Source organism: Schistocerca serialis, chromosome 3 (assembly GCF_023864345.2).
Source record: "Schistocerca serialis cubense isolate TAMUIC-IGC-003099 chromosome 3, iqSchSeri2.2, whole genome shotgun sequence".
Taxonomy (NCBI): Eukaryota; Metazoa; Arthropoda; class Insecta; order Orthoptera; family Acrididae; genus Schistocerca; species Schistocerca serialis.
This window is the reverse complement of record NC_064640.1, coordinates 943,039,973-943,055,798: the sequence shown is the minus strand read 5'-3', so window position 1 is coordinate 943,055,798 and position 15,826 is coordinate 943,039,973. Positions and strand designations below refer to the sequence as shown.

Here is a 15,826-nt window from a genome sequence, read left to right as displayed (position 1 = left end):
GTGCCTGTTTTTAGGTTCTTGTATATCTGATTAGTACCCCTCCTTGTAGCCTGGATAACATGATTAACTGTGTCATAGCGGTATAAGTAGGTCCCAGCGTAATCGCTGGAGGTAATACTTTTCGCTCCATCTTCCCTTATTCCTCGTGATCCACCTCGTAAGTGTATAAAGTATGAATTACATAGTTCACTGCCTTCACGTGTGTATTGACAGTTTATTAGAACGTATCAACTTCCTTTTGCTATAAGGGGTGGGGAGGGGCGCGGTCAAAAAGCTTCCGTCTGAGGGCGTTGCTGCAGCGTATATGCAACGCAGCTCGAGTCTGATGTGGGTATATAATTACAACAGGTTCCGTGCTGGTCGCCATTCAACATACGATGCTGGTCGATCTGAAACACCAGACTCATCCATTACTCAAATGGAAGACACTCGAGCACCCGGCCCATAGTTCTGATCTCTCCTGTGCTATTATCATACCTTTGGTCCCTTAAAAAACGCCTCGAAGGGTCGACGATACCCGTTAGACGAGGATGTGCAGCAGGCACCTACGGACTTCTTCATGCAGCAGGACACGGTGTTTTATAAAACCGGTATCTCTGACCTGTTGCGTTGATGGGTTGATTGCCTCGGTGCACACTATGATTTTGCCCGATGGGCATACCGATTCCGAACTGTACAGCTGATGAACGGAAAGTTTTTATTCGCCCCTTATATTACAATGAAGCGCCAAGGAACGGGTATACGCATGATAATTCAATTACAGAGATATGTAAACAGGCAGAATACGGTGCTGCGGTCGACAACACCTATATAAGATAACATAAGTCTGGCGCAGTTGTAAGGTCGGTTACTGCCGCTATAATGGCAGGTTATCAAGATTTAAGTGAGTTTAAACGTGGTGTTGTAGTTGGCGCACGAGCGATGGGACAGTATATCCGAGGTAGCGATGAAGTGGGGATTTTCCCAGACGACCATTTCACGAGTGTACCTGAATATCAGGAATCTGGTAAAACATCAAATCTTCGACATCGCTGCGGCCAGAAAAAGATCCTGCAAGAACGTGACCAACGACAACTGAAGAGAATCGTTAAAAGCGACAGAAGTGCAGCCCTTCCGCACATTTCTGCAGATTTCAATGCTGGGTCATCAACAAGTGTCAACGTGCGAACCATTCAACGAAACTTCATCGATATGGGCTTTCGAAGCCGAAGGCCCACTCGTGTACAATTCATGACTGCACGACGCAAAACTTTACGCCTCGCCTGGGTCCATCAACACCGACATTGGACTGTTGATGATTGGAAACATGTTGCCTGGTTGGGCGAGTGTCGTTTCAAATTGTATCGAGCGGATGGGCGTGTATGGCTGTGAGACAACCTCACGAACCCATGGACCCTGCGTGTCAGCAGGGGACTGTTCAAGCTGGTGGAGTCTCTGTAATGGTGTGAGGCGTGTGCAGTTGGTGTGATACGGGACCCCTGATACTCTTTGATAGGTGACACGTACGTAAGCATCCTGTCTGATCACCAGCATCCATCCATACCCATTGTGCGTTCGGACGGACGTGGGCAATTCCAGCCGGGCAGTGCGACAGCCTGCACGTCCAGAATTGTTACAGAGTTGATCCAGGAACACTCTTCGGAGTTTAAACACTTCCGCTGACGACCAGACTCTCCAGAATGAACATTATTGAGAATATCTGGAATGTCTTGCAATGTGCTGTTCACAAGATATCTCCAGCCCATCGTACTCTTCTTACGTATGTATGGACATCCCAGTAGGATTCATGCTGTCAATTCCTTCCAGAACTACTTCAGACATTAGTCGAATCCATGCCACAACGTGTTGAGGCACTTCTGCGTGCTCGCAGGGGACCTACACGATATTAGGCAGGTGTACCAGATTCTTTGGCTCTTTAGTGTATTTCTCTAGTTAGGTAGTGTCTGTCACTGTTGATTAGTGATTCTGCCAGATCAATCAGCCATTGTTCATGTACGAAGATCATTCTTCTTCAGTTCCATTCCACGAATCTTAATTCACGTATGTGAATAATGGAGAACACCCTGATTGCCGAAAAGTCCAGCCAGCATCGGACGTTAACAGTCATGCCGAAGCTCACGACCGACACCTCGCACCTGCAGCAGTATAGTACCACTTAACCCAAACGAAAATTAACATTTTCCTAATTGACGCCTGCATCATGAGCGTTTTCTCATCGGAGACTATGTGTTGTCGCTTAATTTCTGGTTGGTAAGGATTTACCCATCTCCCGTCACATCTCGATCGAAAATAACCGTCAGCTTCCCGCGCAAAGCCGTTCAAGTGCTCTTGAATCACATATGTGATCAAACGACGGCCATCTTCGTACCATTCAGCTATAAACTTTCCTATACCCATGGGAATCGTAGATGAAACTACGTGTAACCAGATCCTATTGAATTCTACGGTAATTTGAACACCAGTGACGGATTCTGTGGTCAGTACGTGTTTTCATTGTTTCAGCTGGGACACAATCAGGTGTTCTACTAGGCTGTTCGTCGCATAACTCTGTACCCCGTACGCCACCATACTGTGTGTCGAAATTTACTTAGGGTGCTACTATCATTTCCCCTCTTTCCAGCGACTGTTGCGCTATCTCTTTACTTTAAATTTTTCTGAATACTGGATTTTCGTTCTGTCACAGATTATAGAGGGTCTCCATCTGACCACAAAAAGATACTGACACCTCATTCACAGACGATGTACATCGACGATGTAGCGGTCATATTGTTCAAACAACTGCATAAGTGGATACTTCTCGAACACAATACCCATAAGGCAAATTGTTAAGGAAATGCTACTGGTCGCATATTTATAATATTTTGTCGTGAGAACCTCAGCATTAGTTAGGCTGAAATTCCCGATAATGAACTATTTAGCATATTAATAAGCGTAATCAGGAAATGACAAAACTACAGACTGTCACTTTAAAGAATTACTTCGTGACAATATCACTCCAAATCTCACAGATAGTTGATTTTAAATATTTAACATATATTTAAATAAGTGTATCAGATATGGACCGTATTCTGATGTAGGCGTATTCACTCTGAATTATTACACAGTTGTGCATGAAAGGCAGTCTTGAAAACGTGAGGCAGTGAAGGTTAGGCAACTTTCCTGTATTCATTCCCTCAGTGATTTTGATGCTAAAGCAGAGAGACGGGATCAAAGTTAGATGGGCGATCACTTCAAGAAACAACGTGGTACATTCATGGACGTTGCGTGATGCTCCATTCGCTGTAACAGTTATTTTATGACCTAATTCATTAGAAAGTGAAACTTATTTAGTCGCAGTAATTTCGGTATAGAAAAGAACAGGATTAGTTAATTATTTAAGGAATTGGTTACTGATTTACGAGTTCCGTAGCTCAAATTTGCGACAACTCGCTATGATGTGGAGCATGTCAGTAGGTTTTTTGATAAGATATTTATTTTCTTTCTGAGACATGGCCATACGCTTTCCATTAACATAACAGTATTTTTGCTCCACTCTTAATCCTCATTAAAATTTGATAAATGTGACCTAACCACACCCGGAAATGATCTCTTCAGTAGATCGTCTACGAAGAAGGAACTATCAACTACAAATGATTTCAGTCTAGTGTTAAGACATTATTTTAAATATTAAGCAGTTTTACCACCATTGAGAAAAAGACGCTCATGTGAGTTCAAGAAATTAGCCTGTTGCAACGTAACAGTGCTATCCGTTTTACGTTGAATGTGCATGGTAGATATCAGTTCATTAACTCAGTACAGGACAACATGTGGTTTTAGTGTTCTTTATTTGCAGAAAAGTTCCTGGACAAGGATAGACACTGCCACTGCGAACTGGGCTGCATGAACACCGTCTATGAAGTGGAAACACTTCAGGACCAAACGTAAGTATCGTAGAAGTTGCCTTTATATTACTCACTGCGACGTAGTTATATGAAGAAAACCAAAATATAAAATCAAGCTTTGTAATATCTCTTTACTGAACTAAGATATATGAGAAATGGAACAAAACTCTTTCTCCATACAAACACTTTTTCTGCGTTACTCATTTTAGTAGCTTCAAAAAAATTTTTTAACCACCTTCGCGCATGAAACGTGTACCTTATCGCCATTTTCCTATCCTTCTGCAAGCTTCAGTGTTACGCGAACGTAATGTGATTTTGATGATGAGATACCCACTTCTATGTGCTCTCACTTCTCTTTCTCTCATGTTTTTACGAGTAAGAGGTCATCAACGGTGATGTGTTCGTTTCCTGGCTAATTAGATTATCCAATTTGCAGAGATAGTAGCTGTGCAGATTTTTAGCGTTTTGTTGAATTAGTTTGATTATACCTCCAGTTGTAGTTACTGACATGAATTATGATTCCTGTCACCCACTTCTTCAGAGGAACTGAATGGTAATGAAGAATAGAAGTGCAGTGGCCCATAGGGAATTTTTAAATCATTGTCATAGATGTTTACTTACTGAACTACTAGTTCAGGGTTGAATATTTCTCTATGAAAAACTCATTTATCTTCAACATTTTATTAAATTAGTTGCTCATGTGTTATCCCTACTTGTCATGATGAATTAGTGGCAAACATACAGCTGACTGAACTCATAAATGCCGTGATACAGTTGTACTGTCGTGAACTGACTCAGTGAGAAACAGTTGAATATATAACTGACGAACAGCGAAGATTTTGCAAATAGTAATATCTTAATTTGTCTGCTTTATACTCAATTTATAGATACGCTTATGTAATTAAATATTTTGTCATGTGCCCGGAATCGGCACGGAACTCATCTCACAAATGTATGCTCAACTCGCGGCTTTTCTTTACTCTAAGAACATATAACACTAACAAGACAAAAGTGTTTAGTAAAAGATGTTTAGTAACGACCATAATGAAAAGACTTAGACTTTGAAATTTACCTTTTCATTTTATAAACGAAAAATTGCTCTCTCACATTGAAAATATCAATCTGTATGCATAAGCTTCTATCCATGGCCGATTTTACAATACAATACAATAAAAAGATTATTTAACACATATAAGCAAGGTCGGTCACATAGAAATGTCTGCACCCTAGCACAACTAAAACAAAATAGATGCCACGCAAACTCGCTACGCTCTGTCGGGAGGACAAATCAGACGAGAGTCGCAAATAGTTTAAATCAGGCAGAGATAAGAAAACTGAGTCTGTATCTCTCTACTTGCGTCATATTGCTTATTGTCTTTCGTTGCTACTATACATAGTTTATTCATATCAATGTTCGGGGCGAAGAGGATTGCCACATATTTTTATTTTCTTGTAGACACGTTAAAAAATAATTTACCCTATTTGCAAAATCTTCGCTGTTCGTCAGTTATATATTCAACTGATTCTCACTGAGTCAGCTCACGACAGCACAACTGTATCACGGCGTTTATGAGTTCAGTCAACTGTATGTTGGCCACTAATTCATCATGACAAGTAGGGATAAAACATGAGCAACTAATTTAATAAAATCTTGAAGATAACTGAGTTTTTCAAAGAGAAAGATTCAACTCTGAACTAGTAGTTCAGTCAGTAAACATCTATGACAATGATTTAAAAATTCCCTATGGGCCACTGCAGCAGAAGAAACTTTTAAAATAAATATATTCATTACAGAATAGTTTCAAAATTTTTACGAGAAATGTTAAGAGAGTTGTTAGTTCTGAAATGCTTTGAGTTTTACACGGTGTTAGACGCCAGTTCGCTCAGCCAACATTTATGCTCATTAGAGTTCGTTCATTTCCGTTTTTCCGTCATATGCGCTCTAGAATTAATTGCCTTTCAGATTAGAAGTGGTACAGGCACATCTCGGCATTCACCCGTTGTCTCGAAAAAAACCTACTTAAACTTCGAGTGTGAGATTTTTCATTGGCTCATTGCTTGTTATGTTACACACGGCGATTTTGTGGACCACAGGATGGATTGGTAAGCCAAGGGATATTTGGTTTCAAAGACGCAGTCCGCATACAGCAGGCTCCAAAATGAGGTAGACTCAAGAAAATGAAAGAGTTCAAAACCAGATGGTACGACAAGCACTAGTAAAAAAAACACACTGCTTTTCCTGCAAGAGTATGTAATTAGTATAGGTTTATAACTGAGGATCTGGTATGGACAGAGGTACTGCGTGGAACAAAATACGCGAGAAGAGGTGACACAACTCAAACAAATACAACTGTGCGCTTGCGATATTCAGTCGTGATTCTTGTGATAGTCCTGAAGTTCAAGTGTGAAATTTAATCACAAGAATTCACAGAGCTAGAAGTTGAGTCCGGTGTCCCTCAATCGATGAGTGTATGCAGTTCTGAAATGATGTCATTATTCAGTTCATGCACCTATCAGTTCACAACAATTTCAATTTCAACATGGTGCGACTCTTGGATGCGTGGTTGTGACGCAGCATCTTCGTTCGTTTGTTATAAAAGACCGATGAGAGCGTGGAAACAGTGGAGACATCCAGTGGCAGTAACGCGAAGTCCATGCAGTCACATGAGACTGTCACATGTCACGGCTAAGTCATGGCAACATTATTACCAGCCAGCAGATGGATCAGATAACACCACTCAGCCACTCGTGTCGTGATATTTACGTTATCCACAACCGTCTCGCGATATCAACAGAATTCACTAACGGTGGCACCCTTTGACCAGCAGCGTCGCGTATCTGGCGGGTCGACTGACGTACAACTACCAGTCAACAATGTACTCACTCGATTTTCTACACAATTAAGTGGTCTAGTTCCGTTTTTAGGCTTTCTTCATCGGAGATCACACGAGCTCTGTGGACCAGCGTGTTTAGCACTCCTGCCCCAGAGGCGTGAAGATAATGGTCGGTGTGGGGTTTCTTCCAATAGATGTTGTGTCCCGGTGTTCCATCCAGTTTTCTCCATACCAGAACATTCAAGAATGGCAGCTGACAGTTTGTTTCACCTTCACTCGAAATGAATTTGGTGTGAATAGAGTTCAGGTGTTGCAAGAAAACATGAAGCTCATCTTTCCCCTGAGGTCAAATGACAAATGTATTGTCAACATATCTGTAAAAGACTGTCAGTTTTAATGGTGCTGAGTCTAGTGCCTTATCCTCAAAGTCTTCCAGGTACATAGCGGCCACCACAGGGTGAGAGTACTAACCATAGGCACGCCATCAGCCTGTTCATAGTAATGTCCGTCAAAAACAAAATATGTGGACATGACCACGACACTGAAAAGTTTAATGAATGAGGGCCCAAATTTCTTTTTCAATAAGTTCCAGCGACTCCTTGAGCAAGGTTCTTGATGTGAAGCTCACATTTGCCAACCTACGGAATCAAAACTAAAGTAAAGTGTTAGTGTTAGACAAGCTGGAACGTTGGCACTCCTATTGCACTAACTATTGGTCTCAGAGGTGTGACGTCTTTGTGTACCTCTGGAAGCCCATAGAGCTTAGGTTGTGCAGCAGCACATGGCTGAAGTTTATTTGCTGTCTCTTCTGTAAAACTACTTCGGAGAAGTTATACCCCCACCGGCGAAACATTGCACTTGACAGTTCGCTTTTTGTCTAGTTAGGTTGGCTATACTGTAATAGCGATGTTGCAACAGCAGCCTCTATACACACAGCAGACGATACAGTTTTCCGTCCCATCTCGTAAATGCAAGCGATTGAGCAATTACAGTGAATATAAAAACCCGTTTTTAGTTGTACTACAATGACAGGAAGTAAACAACCGTATAATAATGCATGTAAAAGCATAACAATGCGCACCCTTTCGATAACGGAGCAAAGAAATACAAAAAACAAGCATCTGACGACTGGTACTTTAAAATCAATAATGTACGTAGTTTACAAAATAAATAATAACCGAGATTGCAATAAATAACCAATATTAGTAATTTTTCACTCACCAATTTACAGCGATAATGGCGCAATTCCATCCAGCTCGCCATCGTCACTGTTGTCCGATTCATCTCCAAAACCGTCTTCATCGTCGTCATCAGCAAGACAAATCATTAATTGTTCATGGCCACTGATAATGCCTTCTATTGCCTGTGCTGCTCGTATAAGCTTCTCGACGTGCTCTACTTTTTTTCTCCATGAGGCTGCATCCACAGTCACAAGAGCTTCACGCCACAGCTTTTCCACCTCTGTTATTGTAAAGGACTTGTTGTTGTTCCTTACATACATTTTTACATCACTCCATATTAACTCAATAGGGTTGAAATGGCAGTAATATGGTGGCAGCCTTATTACAGTATGACCCTGCACCTTGGCAATTTCGTCTACTACATATGTAGGTGTCGTAGGCTTATTTTCTTTAACAAGAGAATATAACAGAACCTTTGTCATACTCATATCTGCTGCAATATTTCGAGCCTGTAACCACTGCACCATAACTTATTTCCGATCATTTGTGGTTGGGGCTTTGTTCTGTATCACCGAATGATATGGAGCATTGTCCATTACAATTGTTGTAGGGATAGGAAATGGTTTTAAAAGGTTCCTGAACCACTCAACAAATCGTGTGTGATCCATATCTTCATGGTAATCACCAGTCTTTTTTGATCTAAAAACTAAAAGTGCGTCAGGGACAAAACCACTGGAGGAGCCTGCATGGACCACAATTAATCTAGCTCCTCTTCCCGTCGGCTGATGGCCGCTACTGCTGGGTGTGTTATCCGTCCAACATTTACTGACAGCTTCCCCGGCATTAACCCACTTTTTGTCTAGCCAAATTATGGAATCAATGTCTCTGCCCACTATTCTGTGCAAGAAAATGCTACGAGCGGTAACAATATGTGCCCTCTCTAACAGTACTTTGCGTCCGTTTAGCGTTTTGTAACGGAAACCCATGTTTTTAGCACAATTTTTAGTGATGTTTTACCACCCCTGAAGAGTTCACTTTCTTTTAAAGAGATTAATAACTTAGCTACAGTCGGATACTCTTTTCTGCTGTAGTAAGCATAAACATGCCTACGAATTGCATCAGTCTGGAAGGAATCTGAATCTGTGATAGGACTAGGCCGCTTTTTCTTCTATCCTGGGGTTGATAAAAATGTATTATTTGATCCAGACCACTCGGAATCATTACGGCTCACTTCAGTATCTTCCAAGTTTTGTAGTAATACTCCCTTACTTACTGCGGTTCTTGCACTAATACCAAGAGTTTTCGATGTACGTTCCACCACTTCGTCGGCAGGAATTGGTTGCTGTCCATGAATGCTTACGTAGTTTTTCTCCTGCTCGTAAAGCTCACGAGTTCTGCGTAGTAACTCCAGTGCCTGGCTGTTTAGCGGCACCCCTCGACGCAAAGGATTGTCGCTAGGTGAACGAAGTCTTTTCGGTGGCATTTTCCAAGTACGTACACTCACAACGTAACAAAAGTCACAACGATATAGCACACAGTACAACGAAAACACGCGGTAAACAACATACAATTCACGTTGTATACACATTCACTAAACAAAGCCGGCAACGCGGGAACTTTGACGTCACAGCACGTGAGTAACAGCAGTGCTCACTGCGCTGTGATTGGCTGGCGCCCCACGCTGAACGCCTAACGCCTATCGTTCTTCACTTGTTAGTCTATTACGCTGCCAACTTCATACGTAAACGTCAAGTGCAATGTCTCAGCGGCCCGGGTATAATTCGTCTTGTCTGCATTCGGCTGGTGGGATCCATCGTCATCATCTTGGAAGCTACTTCGTCTAAGAGTTTGTACATTTGTTCTTTGTATATTGTGACTGCTAGTTTGATGCCCGTATCTGCGGTGAGGACGACAACGTCTGGATCGTCATGCAGAGAACGCAGAGCGGCTCTTTCCCATCTGGAGATGTTAATGCCTCGGCCTCGCAGACCTGGCGAGAGTACGGCACGTTTCTTGCCGTTTAAGCATTTCTCAAGGACATACAACGCAGTATCATCAATGGTTTTCTTCTTAAGACTCATGACAATTCGTCTAGTCTCTTTTTTTGGCTGTTTCGACTATAGTTGGTTGAATTTTGAAGAGTGGTTCATACATGTATTTCATTGTGCCATGTCTGATTGTGCCCAGGTTCTACATATACATCCATACTCCGCAAGCCACCTGACGGTGTGTGGCGGAGGGTACTTTGAGTAGCTCTATCGGTTCTCCGTCCAATTCCAGTCCCGTATTGTTCGTGGAAAGAAAGATTGTCGGCATGCCTCTGTGTAGGCTCTAATCTCTCTGATTTTATCCTGATGGTCTCTTCGCGAGATATACGTAGGATGGAGCAATATACTGCTTGACTCCTCGGTGAAGGTATGTTCTTGAAACTTCAACAAAAGCCCGTACCGAGCTACTCAGCGTCTCTCTTGCAGAGTTTTCCACTGGAGTTTACCTATCATCTCGGTAACGCTTTCGCGATTACTAAATGATTCTGTAACGAAGCGCGCTGCTCTCCGTTGGATCTTCTCTATCTCTTCTATCAAACCTATCTGGTACGGATCCCACACCGGTGAGCAGTATTCGACCAGTGGGCGAACAAGTGCACTGTAACATACTTCCTTTGTTTTCGGTTGCATTTCCTTAGGATTCTTCCAATGAATCTCAGTCTGGCATCTGCTTTAGCGACCATTAATTTTATATGGTCATTCCATCACTCCTAATGCCTACTCCCAGATAATTTATGGAATTAACTGCTTCCAGTTGCTGACCTGCTATATTGTAGCTAAATGATAAAGGATCTTTCTTTCTATGTATCCGCAGCACATTACACTTGTCTACATTGAGATTCAATTGCCATTCCCTGCGCCATGCGTCAATTCGTTGCAGATCCTCCTGCATTTCAGTACAATTTTTCGTTGTTACAACCTCTCGATATACTACAGCATCATCCGCAAAAAGCCTCAGTGAACTTCCGATGTTATCCATAAGGTCATTTATATATATTGTGAATGGCAACGGTCCTACGACACTCCCCTGCGGCACACCTCAAATCGCTCTTACTTCGGAAGACTTCTCTCGATTGAGAATGACATGCTGCGTTCTGTTATCTAGGAACTCCTCAATCCAATCACACATTTGGTCTGATAGTCCATATGCTCTCACTTTGTTCATTAAACGACTGTGGGGAACTGTATCAAACCCATTGCGGAAGTCAAGAAACACGGCATCTACCTGGGAACCCGTGTCTATGGCCCTCTGAATCTCGTGGACGAATAGCGCGAGCTGGTTTTCACACGATCGTTTTTTTCCGAAACCCATGTTGATTACTACAGAGTAGATTTCTAGTCTCCAGAAAAGTCATTACACTCGAACATAATACGTGTTCCAAAATTCTACAACTGATCGACGTTAGAGATATAGGTCTATAGTTCTGAACATCTGTTCGACGGTCCTTCTTGAAAACGGGGATGACCTGTGCCCTTTTCCAATCTTTTGGAACCCTACTCTCTTCTAGAGACCTACGGTCACCGCTGCAAGAAAGGGGGGGGGGGGGCACTTTCCTTCGCGTACTCTGTGTAAAATCGAACTGGTATCCCATCAGGTCCAGCGGCCTTTCCTCTTTTGAGCGGTTTTAATTTTTTTCCATCCCTCTGTCATCTATTTCGAAATCTACCATTTTGTCATCTGTGCGAAAATCTAGAGAAGGAACTACAGTGCAGTCTTCCTCTGTGAAACAGCTTTGAAAAAAGACATTTAGTATTTCGGCCTTTAGTCTGTCATCCTCTGTTTCGGTACCATTTTGGTCACAGAGTGTCTGGACATTTGGTTTGATCCACCTACCACTTTGACATAAGACCAAAATTTCTTAGGATTTTCTGCCAAGTCAGTACATAGAACTTTACTTTCGAATTCATTGAATATTCAACCCACTCCTAGTTACTGGGACGAGCAATGATACCAATTCTGGATGCAGGTCAAAGTTTCAACGTCCTATAGAGCCCAGCTAGCGGGGTATGTCTCTGATGATGGCATGTTACGCCATCGAAAATTCGTTCTACAACGATTAGTTAATACAGCTGCGTGCCCAAGAGGCTTTCGAGTAACACATTCGCCAGGAAAACCTACACAAACACGCAAGTACAGCTTGCGAAACCTTTTTTTCTCCCAATACACTATTCAACTAGGGATCTTTGGTATTTGTTTTCTGTTACTCCAAGCATAAGTTTGCATGGTACACTATTATTAGATATATGACGTAGGCAATTCATAGCTTCCTCAAAATTGGACACATGTGGAAATCACGAACTGTGTCTACTATAACAATAAATTACGATTGATCTTCTGCATTTACAGACGATCTGTGCAGCGAGATTGGTTTCTGGGTGGTATTTTGAAATTAGCACAGGGCTTATGTCTTATTTTTTCAAGAACTGTTTCTCTTTACAGCTTGTGAATGCACGTACTTCCATTGCCTGGTAAAATGGATCTGTGATTACTGACTTTGGGTATAATATCATTCAATACACGTTTGATAATGATCTCCATTGTAGTTGTACGAGTACCATACATCCTTTTACATCATGAAGAAGTACTCAATACCTGTTCTACTTTGCGGCAAAGATCGCAAACATCAGTGTAGTGCCTTGATCAGTGTAATCGGGTGTAACTCTCCTGTCATGAAGATATTCTGTGGCTTGGTGTTCTGACACATGAGACACATGCACGAAAGCTTTTTGACTTTCATGCAGATCTTTGGAAAGTAACAACAGTCTCCCAGTTTCTTCACACATTTTAACACACTGAACTGTCCATAAGTGGGTTTATGAGATCAACATTCTTCAGCCATAGCTGGAATGCAGACACATCACGTACCTGATCCTGGGTGATTCTGATGTTGCAAGAATAATACGCCACTGTGTATCTGACAGAGTGCTGTCAGGACTTCTATCGGGTTGTGTAGCAATGGTCCTTTATTCCCTGCCAACGTTCGTCAGCGTCTTGCATATCTGCTATATTCTAGCACAAGTTCAGGAAATACCGCTAGTTACTGTCGACTTTCATAAGGTATATTCTGACATGACATAGGCGTTTGATCGAGGTTCTCAGACAGTCATGAACCTGCATTAGCTACTACGTTAAATTTACCTGATATGTAAAAGATAGGGAAGTTGTATTCCTGTAACACTGATGACCAACGTTCTAAACATGCATAGAGTACTTTAGTTTTTAACAGTAAGATCAAGGCTTGGTGCCTACAGTATACAATTGAATGACAGTTGATAGTGGAACCTATTAAAAGTCCACACAATGGCAAGTACTTGAAACTCAGTGATGTAATATGACAACTACCAGTTGGTTACTAAGCGACTGACGAAACATATGATATGTATCACTGGTCTGCTTCAGTGTTACGAATCTGCGACAAAGATGCCTCACAGCCAAGATCTGACACATCTGTCGACAGACAGAAGTCTCTGCTCATGTCGGGATAAGCAAGAGTGTTTCAACTACATGAAGTTTGCTTTATGCAGTCAAAGTCCCTCTGACAATGATTTCACCAGCTCCAGTGTGCATGCAAACTCGACAGAACTGCACTACTGAGTAGATGATTCGGCAGAAACCTCCAATAGAAGGATACAAGACCGAGAAATGACTTAAAGTGTTTCATTGTGTTGCCAACAGGAATACTCTTAACAGCAGTCAGTTTGCTTTAGTCAGGTTGTATATCCTCCTTCCAAATAGTTGATATTGCATATAGCAAATTTTGACTTCTGATGATTGACGGTAATTCCAGAGTCCTTGAATCATAGTAGAACCCTACACAATAATGCGAGATGTTCCCATGACATAGCCATTGCAGTAAGCATATCATCTATAATGACACTGATTTGATCTTGTAAGTCAGGGCCAATAACAGTGTCCAAGGGAGCTGTAAACACACTAATAATAACATTTAACCCAAACAGCAGCGCCTTGAATTGGTAAATGTGGCCAGCAAATGAGAAAGCAATATATATGTGACTTCTTTTCCAAGGAAATCTGCCAGTATGATGTAGCACGTCAAGTCTGGTTAACAATTTGACACCATAGAAGCTCTGAATCTTTTATTTGATGTTTCCTGGGTGAGTCTGTACAGGAACAAGAATTTTCTTTATTGCTGCGCCACAAGTCTGACACTTCTGCCAGGTTTCAAAACTATTAATGCTGGACTAGAGTATGGGTTCTGTGAGAGATGCTAAATTTCCCAAGATAGCATCTTCCTGATCTTCTTAGTAACAGCCAGCCACTTAGTGCAGGGGACGCTATACAAAACCTGAAAATATGCTTTTTGAGGACAGACATGCAGTTTAGATTCATATCTGCACAAGACTCCAGGTGGTTCTTCAAATACTACTTCAAATTCTTCCAAAATATATATGAACTCACTTCTCTGAGTGTCAGATTCTACAAAATGGCTTGATTCATGGCAAGTGGTTTCAGTGCATTCAGCAGTTTATCGTAAGTGAGCTTGCCAATGTATTGTAGTTTTACTGTTTGACAAACAGGCCCATGGCTCACACCACCATGATTCAAATTGGTGATGATGTGGTCATAACCTACTCTCAAACTTAGGTGGCCAGCACAGAGGTCGACCCTAGAATCTTTCTGGTCTAATTCCTACGAAACATTTTTGCTGTCAAGCCATTTACTACCAGGGACGAATGCTCTAACTTCAATTCCTGTATCTCAGTTTTTATCATCGCCTGCGACTTCACTGGCTTATATCTGGGGCTGGCATCCATTCACCAGGAATGCTGATACCTTTGGTGTTCACAATTTCTTCCTTGGAAACCCGCCAACAGGGCACTTAATTAAGTGTGTGTGTCCATGACTGCAATTACAGGTATTCTTGCAACCATGGCATATACAGCAGATTGTACTTCAGATTCATAAATCTTTGTACAATTAAACAAGCTCTTTGGCTCGATTGCCATTCTAGTATATCTCTATCTACATCAACTTGACTACTCTGCAAATCATACTTAAGTGACTGATAGCTGCTTCATCTAACAACTTTCACAGTGTTCTTAATCCGTCTTTTTTATACTCAATTTATAGATACTTTTATGTTATGAAATATTTTGCTGTGTGCCCGCAATTGGCAGAGACCCCATTTCACAAATGCAGGTGCAACTCGTGGATTTTCCTAAATATAGGAAAATATTAAAACAAGGAATACAAAAGTGTGTAGTAAATCATGTTCAATAATGACCATAATGCAAATACTTCAGGAAAAACTGACTAGCGTCTGTAAGAGACACTAGTTCTTATGTAACCACATATTATAAGCTAAGATACAATCCACATGAAGAAAATGTGGTTCCCCAAACTCGTTTCTTATCGTTGCAAATTACGCCTTACACAGTGGACAGTAACAAACCTAACAAAAAATTAAACTGATTGTTGTTACAAGTAATGCAAGTCATACGATAATGACGTTTGTGCAGTCGTGACATTGGTTAATAACTGACTAAACACTAGTGACATGTTGTGCAGCAAACGTGTTGTGTATTGTAAGTTACAGTTTATGCAATACACAATACTAAACACAGTACACGATTAAAATACACAATATTACAGTATTACAAATTACACTGTTATCATGTTCAAGTTTTTGAGGTAAGCACGATAAGGAATTTGAAATTGTATTGCTTTTTTTTGTGTAGCAGTATGTATCATTGCGGAAGTTTGCGTGTATGTGACTGGTTGTGTGCATCATGTGAAACTTAAAAGTAGGGATGTGCTCAGATGTATTTGGTCATTTAGAACCAGCTGGCAATTTTTCGCTGAATTTCTGTTTACCTCAAATTTTTCTAACAGACTTGGTTCTCTTCCTTTGTTAACTATA

At 41.3% G+C, this 15,826-nt stretch overlaps 1 protein-coding gene across 1 annotated transcript in view; it reads left to right on the top strand.

Moving 5' to 3' along the window:
* Positions 1–15,826, top strand: part of LOC126471288 (sodium channel protein Nach-like) — a 149,640-nt gene that overhangs the window by 122,804 nt on the left and 11,010 nt on the right. The window contains exon 9 of the mRNA XM_050099407.1: positions 3,833–3,920. Within this exon, the coding sequence (XP_049955364.1) occupies positions 3,833–3,920 (88 nt within the window). The remainder of the gene's footprint in view (positions 1–3,832; positions 3,921–15,826) is intronic.